This window comes from Tetrao urogallus (genome assembly GCF_951394365.1).
Source record: "Tetrao urogallus genome assembly, chromosome: 13".
Classification (NCBI taxonomy): domain Eukaryota; kingdom Metazoa; phylum Chordata; class Aves; order Galliformes; family Phasianidae; genus Tetrao; species Tetrao urogallus.
The window spans coordinates 8,107,647-8,120,181 of NC_136826.1; the positions used below are offsets into that span (position 1 = coordinate 8,107,647).

General features: G+C 44.3%; 1 protein-coding gene across 2 annotated transcripts; it reads right to left on the minus strand.

Moving 5' to 3' along the window:
- Positions 1 to 1,715: 1,715 nt before the first annotated feature.
- Positions 1,716 to 11,530, minus strand: VAMP7 (vesicle associated membrane protein 7; the record flags this gene model as incomplete). 2 transcript variants are annotated; one of them, XM_079542049.1, is made up of 7 exons in its annotated part: positions 1,716 to 1,784; positions 2,450 to 2,542; positions 4,307 to 4,374; positions 4,944 to 5,034; positions 8,057 to 8,194; positions 8,710 to 8,767; positions 11,385 to 11,530. In XM_079542049.1, 7 exons carry the CDS (start codon positions 11,528 to 11,530, stop codon positions 1,716 to 1,718), a joined length of 663 nt encoding a protein of 220 aa, XP_079398175.1. The 2 variants fall into 2 exon arrangements, with proteins under 2 accessions (XP_079398175.1, XP_079398176.1); XM_079542050.1 differs by lacking the exon at positions 8,710 to 8,767 and having other exon boundaries at positions 11,450 to 11,530.
- Between the last annotated feature and the right edge of the window lie 1,005 nt (positions 11,531 to 12,535).

A 12,535-nucleotide genomic window follows, 5' to 3' on the forward strand; every position in this document is an offset into this window, starting at 1 on the left:
AAAGTCTTTCTTTGCTTTGCAGTGTGTTAATGCAGGGTACAAACAGGCCGTACTGTTAATCTGTTGGCCCTTTCTGGCTATCAAGGTTTGATTACCATTAGTTAAGTTTTAGCCTCGAAGTCACATCCGAATAACCATGCAAGTTGATAGGAAAGCTTTATCTGGCACCTGCTGGAAAGTGTCACACACCAGGAGAGTCACATGAAGGAGCAGCCACTGACTGTCACCGCCCTGCCTGGCAAGCCTGTGTTGCAGGGCTCAGGGAACCCATGGCACCAAGTGCTGGAGTTTAGTCACCAGATTGAGCCTCACTTTCCTGTACATGCACGGCTCTCACTCACTGTTAGAAGTCACTTCCCCAGACCAAAGCAGTGCAGCTTCCTTATCAGACCATCTGATACTTGCACCAGATTTCAGTTGTTCCCTGTTCAGCTGTCTGCTGGCACTTCCAGCCACTGTGCTGCTCTACACGTTTGCTGTGCAGCGCCTTCCCAAGGGTGGGACAGAAACGTGGTAATCACAGCTTCCAGCACCAGGCAAAGTAGTCCCCACAGATACACACTTGATAGCAGCACGTTACCAGAGCACCCAATCCTACAGTTGGTAATAAGCCTTGAGTTTTGGTGGTGTTCTTTTGTGTTATTTCTTTTTCCCCCCAGCGTGAGTAGCTGTTACTACATCTGAAAGACCTTTTCTGCTTCAGAGAAAGGAACAATCCATTTAACTTCAACCTTCTGTCCTTCTCTGTCATTTTAGCACAAGCCTTCAGAGTAAAAGCACAAGCAGCCAATATATGGCACCTTATCAAGCCTGATTAATACATCAGCCTCGATCGGCTCCCATTTTTCACTTTAGCAAGTGGTAATGTTAGTATTCATTTTAGTCCACCTCAGAAGAACAGGAGAAATAACATGACAAAGAATATGCATTACTGCAACCTTAACTATACAGAACCATCTCCTTTACTATATTATTTTAGCCACAAATTAAAGGGGAGGAAGGAGAAAGAAATGATGGTCAAGAGGAGGCCATTTCAAAATGCTGAGGTGACCTATCACCCTGCTACCAACTGCTGAAAGACCACCAGGAAAAGGGAGATTTCATACAGAAGCAACACCTACGTCTTACAGTGCGTAAAGCCCCAGCCCCAAAGCCATTCTTTTTGCTACTACCAATATTGCACTTGCAACCCCTACACGTTGAGCCACTACGAGAGGCCAGATGTGCAGGGAGGGACACCTGATCTCTACGGTCTGTGGAAAATGGAAACACACCCATCTTGTGGCTCCCCCATTAGCTTGGCTCAGCCCACCTCAAACTATCCTCCAGTGTCATCCTCGTGGGTAGGACAGTTGCTAGCAGAGCTGTTCTCCACTTGCAGGCTCACATGAAAGTGCAAAGCTGCATGGACACACGGACAAGCATGCTGTACCCTCCAGAGCTGGCGGGTACCAGCTAGCTGAGAAGGTTGCAGGTGGGACAGAAAAGAAAAAATCCCTTCAAGTAATTTAAAACAGCCCATTCTTGAGGTTACAGCTGCATGGAAGCAGCAACCGGCTGGGCATGTTTGGGGTGATAAGGCAGAAAGTCTGAAGTCCTGGAGGGATGAAGAATGAGAAGGTGTCAGTAGTGAAAGATTAAGAGTTATTCTGTAGGTCGCTTCTTCACACTGCTGTGATTCTCATCTCCAACTGACCAGCACCAGCTGTCTCTGGTTACTTCTGCACACAGCTTGGCCACGCAAGCCCACCGCAGGCAGCCGATACGATGATATAGATGATAACCTGGGAAAGAAAACAAAAGATTTCAGTGAGAATTCTGTCCTTCAGAAGTCAACTTGTGACATGGCCTGGTATCAAAAGACAAGTCTGAAAACCCCGGGTTATAAGCACCCTAAAATAACTTGTCAAACGTCCTACAGAACTTTGCACCAAGACTTCTTTCTCCATGTCCATCCAGCAACAGGATGAGAATTTTCCTCCAGCAAAGGCTTCAGTGGTGACAAAGTACTTCACACACCCAACCTGAAATTATACTTCAGCACCCTCACAGTAGTGCTGTTCACATTCATTAGAGGCTGGAGGTATGCTATTCCAAGCTAAGTAATGAGTACCAAAAGGAATAAGGCCTAGAAAGCCAATACAGGTAGAGGAGCCATCAGCTCAATGCCTTAACTTTTAAGGAGTCAGCAAGGCACTTATTACTGCAGCAAGCATCTGTAAGCTAGACAGAGTTGTCAAGAAAACATCTTCAATCACCTTGACAAGAAAAACTGCCTGGCACAATGCTCCTTTCTCCATATCTCAGAAAACCTTAAAAACACTTGTTTTAGAGCTAAGACCATACCAAGTATGAGTTAGTGCAGGTCTGATGACAGCAGTACACTATTAGCATTTTCCAGTAGCTAAGCTTGTCTTAAGAGCTAAAGGTTATTATGCTCCATACTTACAATTGATACAATGATTATGATGATGGTAAGCTTGAGGTTCTTCATACACATGGCTCTAGCAAGGTTCCTGCTGGTAGTTTTGAAAGTGACTGACTAGAAGAGAAAGTAAAACAGCTGTTTTATTGCATGATCTACTGCAGAGAAAGCTGCATCCCAAGCAGCCAGATGAAGAGGCACATCCCCATATCACCCTACTAACCTAACGAGCCAAACCTCTGCAGTTATCTCCTCCAGATCCATTTAACTCCTGCAGTTACAATAATGCAAAGCCAAACTGGCATCAAGGGAAAGTTATCTCCTATGCTACTTTAAGGGCAAGATAAATGAAACCCAAACAACAGAAGTAATACTGAATCTAGAACCAGCTTGGGTTTGTACCTGCCAGAAGTCAGCTTGAGAAAAATTGGGCATAGGACATCATCAGGTCTGTTGGCTGCTCACAAGGTTTAGTTTACCTTGGACTACCTCTGGTTGTGTTCTCCTTTGACTTGCAAGCTTTGGGGAGCTGAAGTACTCCAAAAATATGTAAGTAATTATTGATCTTTATTCCTACACTCAACATCAGTTCTACTCCAGCCACACAAGTAACTCCTTCAATACCAGAACTTCACCCCCATCACTTTCCCTGAGCAGCTCGTGCAGAGATACCTGCACAGAAAAAGGCTGCAGCATCCAGACTGAGCCACCTCAGCAGCTCACTCTGCTGGTTATTTTCAGGCTTTCTCCACACCTCCCAGACTTCTCAAGTGAGACATCAGCAGAGCTGCATCCCTATTAACGTAATTTCAACTCAACACTGATTTTCATGTTAAGTTACCATCTGAACTTTGGAAACACTTCTCTCACTTAACCGTGCAATTTCTAGGTATGGAAACAGATTACTGGCTACTGACAACAGTCCTGGTGCAGACACTGCAGCAACACACCTCATCTCAGCCCAGAGCAGTTCTCCAGAGGACAGGACTGCTTTGAGCACTGGCTTCTTCAGACCTCCCTGCCAAAAGGAAGACCTTGCTGCTGCTGGGAAGGATCTTTAGGCACACCACTCTGGTAGTAAAGGCTCTTGTGGGAGTGATAAATTGGTTCACTGCTCTTGAAAACTTCAACTCTGAATTTCTGAGGACTCACCACTGAACTGCAGGACACTCAAACTAGCACCACATTCCATTCATTCATTCTCTGCATTGTTTCCAACAAGTATTCGCAGTGAGCACAAGTGACTTCAGACTAACTGAAGAAGGAATTCCAGTCCTTTTGTCTAAGGCATTACCTGAGCTTAGACTACTTACTGCCACCACCTGAAGCAGTAAGGTTCAAACACTCAGTGCAGGAGGACAGCATTCCCAGCTGGGTAACTGCTAGCACCCCCAGCTCATCTCTCTAAAGCATGACAGTATTTTTGCCAGCTCTGAGATGTATTCATATCCATCAGTCTCATCAGGCCACACTGGCAATCTATAGGGTTGAGGACTGCATCTGAGGGCACCAAAGGAATTAGGCCCCAAGCTAGGACCCTGCAGAAGATGCTGAATCAGGGATTTCCAGGGAGTAGTCAGGAAAACTTCCAAGCTATATGTAGGCCACTTGACTGGCACATGCTTTATAGTTACATTCAATGTGATGACTTGTAATTTCTCACTTACTTTACCCCTTCATCCTGTTAAGGAGCTGCAAGGCTGGCACGTAGCTGGTTAAACAGCCATGCAGAGGAAGGAAATAAGACAGGATTTGTTTCTAACACGAGGAAACGTTACTTTAAGGTGCTTTAATGTCTGTTGAAAAGGGGCTTTTTCTTACACGAGCACAACAGCTGCAGAACCACTAATTCCCCATTTTAAAGTTCTTCCCCAAACTTACAGAATCCACGAGATTCTCTGTTTTATCGATCAGCAACTCCAGCTTCTCTCCTCTCTGTGCCACGAGGTCTGGAGAAAGAGAAAAATCCCAATCTGTAAGTACAACCCCAGTGCAAAAAGCTGCTTCTAATACCCAAAGCTCAGCTGGAAGCCAGGAGGAGCTCCTGGCAGTGGTTTCTGAGAGGATAAATAGCCCCCAACCTTTCTGAGATTTCAAAGCAGTGGTGCTTAAGGAGCAATATCACATTTTGGGACTAAATCCACTCAATTCTGGTCAGTTCCAGATCTAGCTCTTTATTTTAAGTGGTCAGACTTGTCCCAAACCAAAGTTCAACTGGACAAAATGCTGAGAAGCATTTTCCTCATAGCAGCTGCAGGAAAACAGCAGTGACAGGGACAAAACCCAGAGCACACTGCATCTCAGTGCAAGCTGTGCAAGTCTGCACCAAGCTGTGCTCTCACCACGTCCAACACAAGTAATGGACTGCAAACTCAGAGCTCCCCAGCCCCTTTAACCATCGCTGGTTCCATCAGGAGAGGACAGCCCACCACCAGTTCCACTCTCAGTAACTCCCTGCAGGATCACCATTCTGGCTGGGTGGAATGCTGCATGCTTGGCACAAGAACAAGCCAGATACCTATGTTTCGAACCATGATTCCTTTAAGTTCATCAACTTGGGCTTGTGTCTCTGCTACCTGGTCAGTGCCCTTGCTCTCCGAGTGGTATTTCTGTAACAGATGAACAGTCAGTGAAAACAAGGATCCTCAACATAGCACTTCACACAAAAAGGGAATCTCCCGTTCCTTACTGTGCAGGGCAGAGGGCACACATTTGAGATTCCAATTTACCTCAGACATCTACAACTGTGTGGGACACCCAAATCCAACTTGTCAGCCCCTTACAAGGTCACACGAGGTGCCCATCTACTCCTGCACTGCAGAAGCTGTGCAGCAGACAAGTGCCTGCAACTTCCAGAGAGCCCAGCAGTATCAGCCTCTTTAGGAAGTTAAATCACATTTGTAGCAAGTTAACACACTGCTCCCACTCCCAGACATCCTTCTGTTGTCTTTGTAATAGATCACAATTTTACACAATCCTCTCTACTCCTCTATAAAACATAAAGAGCCCTGCAATTACACAAGCAGGAGAGAATGCATCTGCATCTGTAAGTGAGCATCAAGCAGGAGCTCCAGCTAGGGTGAAGAGGGACTGCAAAATGGAAGAACCACATGAGGTGTTTAAGATGGTCAGAGCTGCCAAACTGCTGTTCCTGTAAAGCAGACATAAGCAGCTTTTGGGACCACAAGTGAACCTGTGGTGACTATCTGACTCAGGCTGGTAGGTGGGAGAAGTGCTAACCAACATCCCCAGGTTAAAAGGAGTCTCGCAATGGTTTCAGAATAAAAGGAAGGGAATTGAGGTGAAGTCAGTATTGTCTAAGTTCTGCTATTCTGAGACTAAGTCTGCTGTCCTCAGAGGTCCTCTGCAGTCAAGCATCACCAGCCACAGCTCCTACTGTCCTGCTTCCTAGATCACCTCCCCCACGGAACAAGTCTCTCACAAAACTCATGGATGAACTTTTGTCCTGCTCTAAACTTACAGCCACCTCTTGTATCTGAGGGCTTCACAAAGCACTTCCTAAGAAGAAACCATCTAAACAGACCTGCTGACAGCAGTGGCCAGGACTAGATTGTCTCTGCTGTACTTTGTGACAACCCACGTGGCTTCTTAAACCCCAGTCTTCTCCTTAATGAGTGTCCACTTTGCATCCATTTCTGACCACGTGGGAAGCAAAAGCTTACTGCTCTAACAGCATTCACACACTCATGTCACAGTTGATGGATATAGCACTGAAAGTAACAGATCCTTTAAAAAATGAAAAACAAACAAGTTTGGTTTCAGGAGAAGTTGCAGAAGTGGCACTCTACCTGAGCTCTCACTGGTTTTACTGGAAGCATGGCCTTCCTTTTCAATGTTACCTGTGTGATATGCTCGAATCACAGCACAATCTCTGAACTGTTGTATGATCTCCACACTCAGCATCACACCAGTTAAACTCCTGCAGTAACTTCTGGAACCACCTTGATAGCAGTCCTGCTCTCCCACTACACAAAGCATTAGATCATTGGGGCTCTAATCTTCGGAAGCTGGGGGAACAGCTTTCTGCCATCATTTAACTTGTAATAAGAATTAGTAGATGCCTGGATTTCATCAATATGCAAAAGCTAAGGTAAGCAGCTCTACTTCATGCTTTAGAGAAATGGAAATGCTGGGATTTTCAGAGGAATAACACCACCGTGGCCCTGAACACCGCCTGGCTCTTCTGATAAGGCAGAGCATTAAGCTGATTCCAGCCAAAAACTGCTTACATTTTGATGAATCATCACTTTGTGTAGTTTCGATCTCCACACATCAAGGGTTGGTAGAGGAAAAAGCTAACTTCCTATCTGTGATAGGACTGAATCTAATTTATAATGCACAATCCATTGGGCTCTTCTGAAGACATGCTGGCTTTATTATTCATTGCTGCTTCAACTTATGCTGCTGCATAAGTTGAAGAACAGATTTTGCAGTGAAGGATGTGCAACTTCACAAGCTATGAATCATCTCTGTTCATCCCTGAGGATACCAGCACAACTGATTCCTTTCACAACATCCAGCACAACCTTCAGGAAGCAACAGCACAAGTGCACATCCTCCCCTCACCTTCCCCCAGCTACAACCTGCACCCCAAAACACAACTGTTACTGCTGGTGAGTGTTAGAAGCTTGCTTCGTTTCTGCCCTTACTCTGGCTGTGCTGCCAGGTGACCAAAGGACCTCCTCTCCTGCATCCAGAATGTCTCCAAACCTGGCATTTTTAGTAGATGAAAAAGGAAAGCTTTGAGGGCAGCAGTCTCAGTGCTTACACACTCACCAGCCACAACAAAGCAGACTGAGAGCCTCCTACACATCTTGCACACAGTGCCAGCTGCAGCTGTCCCAGATACAGCCTGCAAACAAGCTCTGAAAACCAAGGTTCCAAGGACATCTTCCTTTTAGTTTAAGGCACATCTCAAAAAATAGCATCACTTGAGTTACAAAATTGTTGTCAATTAAGAACTCTAAAAAAAATGTGATGAATTTTAAGCAGAAGACTCTGAACACTCTATCCTCTTTTTCTAAGTTGCTGTCTTGGGAATGAAGTCCTTTCTGCATCCACCCAAGTGATTCTGTACACAGAACCTGCCCATAATCCAGGCCCAGTGTTCTTGCCTCATGAAAATGGAACAGTGCCGTAAACAAACACCCCACCACACCCCAGCAGCCATGGATTACCATGAAGTAAGAGGGAGAGAAGCAAGGGGCAGTTTGGAATTACTACATACTCAAATTCTGAAGCCTCGTTCAATTGAAAAAGTAGCATGCATTTACCTTGCTCACAACAACAGTGAAGTTATTTTGGAATGGAAAGCCAACTGGAGCTAGCTTTGATATTTCAAATGCTATCTTTAAGATCTCATCTCAAGTTCAGCTATGCAGTGCAAATAATGAATACATCACTATTAACCTCAGCCCCTTTTCATCACAGAAGCAGAAAAGCAACTCAGCTGTAGAGAACACACAGGGAAAGCAGTAAATTCCTCTGCATTCATATACAAACTCAGTGTGGTACTTTAGGTACAAATGAAAAAATATACAAAGACCCTGTGGGGAGAAGTTTAACTTGCCAAAGCAATCCCATTCAATCCCATTTAGCAACAGAACTCACCAGCTGTGCAGCTAAGACACTCGAGAACTCGCTGTTCATTGCATAGGGAAGGGCTGTCTGTGCTCTTGAGCCATACGTGGTCTGAAACCTCTTCTTGATTTCATTCAGGAAGTTGAAGGCTCTGGAACGTTCAAAGTCCTAGGAGAGAACGAACAGACCACATCCAGACCACATCCAGCTCTGGATGTGGGCATGAAGTGTACACAGCACACAGCCAGTCCAAAACCCACAAATACCCACTTTCAGACAGGCATGCTGTGCAAAACTCTACAGGACTTGGCTGGTTACCCTGGGTTTTCAGCAGCAGCCAGACTCCAGACACCTTCCTGGACATCAGCTGGAAGCAGATGCTACTGAAGTATATGTAGATCTAATTTTGTTTCTAATATCTTTTCCTGTGAGGGAGATGATTTTGCTTTAAATAAGAACTGAACCTCAGAGGTACTTTATTCACATTTGAGTTTCAGGCTTAGGCTTCAGAGCCGTGTTCTCATCACCATCATTCCATTTATTCCATTGGAGTTAAAAGCTCCAATGGAATAAAACCCATCTGCAATTAGCACCCATTATTGATTTCTCATTGACATATATACTGAAAAAGCTAAAACTCATAAAAAGCCTGTGTGTGCAAGAGCTGTAACCAAAATACTTACATCATCCGTGATGCAGAGGTATATAATCCTATCTTGGCAGATGTAATGAAACAGATAACTGCAAAGAGGGGGGGAAAAAAAACTAAGTCATTAAAAGCTGCCACAAGATATTCTCTGCCAGGAGAAGAGAGATGATGGAGAAGATGCTGGTGTCTGTGGTGAATTTAGGGGCTGGAAAAAAAAAGAGCAAATTCCAGTTACCCTACAGCAAGTCACACAGATGCCAACACAGCCCAGTTATCTTTGTCAGATGTCAAGCATTTATCTTCTATCAGCTACACTAAATAAGAGACAACTTACACGTAAGTAACAGCTGCCATCATGCACTTTGCAGCACCCCACACTTCACAGCAACTTTGTGCTGTCAAACTTCAGTTCCATGTTTTTCCAGTTACTTACCTGTGGGGAAAAAAAACACCTTGACATGATAAATGGGGGTAAGATTATATCTAGTCCTGCTGTCTGCATACAAGCACCCACACACAGTGAACTTGTGAGATTATCTGCAGTTGATTGGAGTGACAAGGAAGTTAATGCTTCAGTGAACCTCACTGGTACAGCGACTTACTTCTTTAGCCATGTTGCACTGCTTTGGGTTTTTATTGCAAAAACCACAGAACAAAAGCAGCCAAATAAGAAAATGAACTTAAGAGAACAACTATCAGGCTAAACAGGCTTGAAGCATGTGGTTGCGTTCTCTTATTCACATAAAGATGCTTTGAGAGATGCTGAGTAAACAGATGCTTGTTAAATGCAACTCTCAGTAACTTGAAAGACAGTGCAAACCAGTTCAGAGCCGTATCTTCCTCTCCAAGTGAAACCAGGCTGTTATTTCCAGGCCCACAAGAAAAAACAACATCCCATCAACTTAGCTCATAGAGCTTTAAATCCAACCCAGAACCAATTGGAGCAGATGGCTCACTGGCTTTAGCTGTCTTTATTTTTTTTAATTTTTAAGTGATGATACCTACTCCCCACCACCATTTAGACCTCTTTTACAGATTCTACAATAAAATCACTGTAATGCATTGTATGGGAACTGCTGAGTCACGGCCTGAACCTCTGATTGATCACCTGAGGCGAGCCATGAGCCAGCCAGAGGAGCACAGGTGAAGGCAATTCAGCTGTGCTGCCAGAAGGGGGGGAGCCTGGCTGCACCCCTCCTAGACCTATTTAAGAGCTGGCTGCCAGTGGGGAAGGATCTCTTCTGGAGAATGCCTTTGCTGGAGTTTTGTGAGTGAGCCCAGGATAGAGGTAAGCCTTCTATTTATTCTCTTTTGTTATCATGGTCTGCTTTGCCTAACTCTCTTGTTTATTTTGTGATTATAACATCCTAATATTCTTTGATTATACAAAGGCCCAGAAGGTCTTAAAAATAAAACAACAATGACAGATTCTGAATGAAGAGGCTGTTCTTCAAATGCACAGGAAAAACAATGTCAACAGAAAGCCTGTCAGAAGGGACTTTAGCAGAGGAGACACTGATAGGCTCAGTGCCCAGAATGCTCTTCTGCAGTGTGCTTGTAGCAGAAATGCAGAGTCACAGCTTGAAGCAGTGATTGAGCACCTGGTGGGAAGGCAGGGCCAACCCAGGGGAGCTCAGGTGCATGCAGTGTACCTGAATGACAGGACAGGGTGGAGCCAGGATCCACCCCTTCCCAGACTTCATTTAATGGCTGGCAATGGAAGTAATGGTATCTTCCTCAAGATCCCTGCCTATCTGAGCTCTTCTAAGGGTCAGCAAGTTTCCTTCCTTTGTTTCTGTGTCTATAGCTGCTGCATTCAGGCTTGTTCTCACTTGCTGCAACCACAGACTTTGCCACCCCCCTATTATTGCTATACTTTCCATCACATTGTAGCATTACAATGTTGAATCCTCATGAAGTCTTAAGTAGTGAGCAAAAGATTATCCACTTCACAGCATGCTTTGTAAGCACAGATGCAGTGATTAATTACCTCCCACCAAAGAACTTCTATCACAATTCAAGTTTTCAACTGTAAGAACACTGTGGCACTCCTGCAGCTCAATTTTGTAAATGGTTGAACAACACTCAAGGCAAAAGTAAAACAAAAGGAAATGACTTTGCCCTTAAAGTTACAGTAGAAGATATTCAGCACACAAAGTACTTAAAGAACAGTCAGCTTCCTCTGAAAGCTCTTCCCCAGGGTCTCTTAATACTTGTGAGGCAAGGAAGGACACACGAAGACTACCTAAATCGTTATCTTTTGAATCTTCAGGCAGCCAAAATGGCTTTAACACAACAGCATGGACAACACTGAGAATCCAGCCACTCAAAAGAGAACTGAGTAACACAGAACACTGCTAAATCAGTGTTCTCTGCAGTTCTATTGTTAATTTGCAGCACATTAACTTTTGTACTCCACGTACACAATGAAGCAGCAGCACAGTGCCAGGAGATACTGCATTCAAATGCTCTTTTCTGCCAACTGCTACCTGAGGACTGGTCAGAGATTTGCATAAGCCTTCTCTCCCAGCAACTGCAGTTGTGGTACCTCAGGATGACTCTAAAAGATACTGCCTGTAAGACTTATCATCAAGCGATCAGGATGCACAACTGATCTGAGAACAACTGGATTTTGCTACATCCATTTACAGCTATCTTCATGCACGTTAGCTAGTCTGCTCTGATACCCAGATGGGAAACATCACTCACTTCCCATGTGAATAGGTCAGTTTGTTGTTTTCAGAAGGTATCTTTGCCAGGATCTGCTCTGTCACCTCCAGGAAGTTTCCTCCACACCAGGCATGCTTGGCAAGGATGGTTGTGCCCCTCGCCACAACAGCAAAAAGAATAGCCATGGCTTCAGCTATCTGGAAATAAAAACACCATAAGAATTAGGTTTGTGTTATTTGACAGAAAAAAAACACTGTAGTCTCAGTAATAGCTTCTCAGCCCTCAGCATAATTGGAAGGAAGCATAATGTAATCAATACTTTGCCAATATATTGCTATTTAGAAAGCTTCTCTCTTTTTCCCCCCCCTTCAGGTTCTGTTCAGAATATCTGTAAGACCACAATCACCTCTAGAAGAGTTGGTTTGCTTGCTTTAAACTGCTCCTGCACACTGTCCTCCAGTCAGTGACCCCATAATGAGTTTAACCTATGTTGTTTCCAGCCAGATTTCTAGCTTTTTTTTTTTTGTTTTCAATTAACCCATCGGGTTTTTCTTGCTTCTCAAAAAGGCTGCCAGCAGCCAGCAAGCTACACACTTCAGAAAGGAAACAACTGTCTCACAGTTATGTAAAGAGCAGCTCCTCAAAAGATCAAGCCCACTGTCTCTGTCAGATGACTTCAGTTCAGTGTAGTACCTTGGACTTGATTGCTTTCAAACTCAAACAGAAAAGCTGCAGCTGGATTAGTCACACCACGCATGTCCACTTTTTACAGCCTGGAGACATTCACTGATGCACCAAGACTTCTATGAGAGCACATGATCTGCAGATCTCAAAGTGAGGGTGCAACACTTGCAGACTGATTATCTACAGTAACAATCTTTCTCCAAGCCAACGTTCTTGCATATATATATATATATATCTCAAACCATATAGATTACAAGATGCAAGTGTTTGAGAGCCAGACTTCTGTGAAGTCAGAGGACAATCACATAAAGGAGGACACTTAACCAGCTCAAGTATCATCACATTAATCTAATGACAGGCCTAAGATTGAACGTGTGAAACCACGTCACACCACAGCTGTGACATCTGCTTGGTTGACTCAGGACATCCATAAGCCTCTTTTCTGCTTAGAGAAGACCTTTGACCCTACCAAGAAAAAGAAGAAAACCACCTAATTCTCCCCTTTG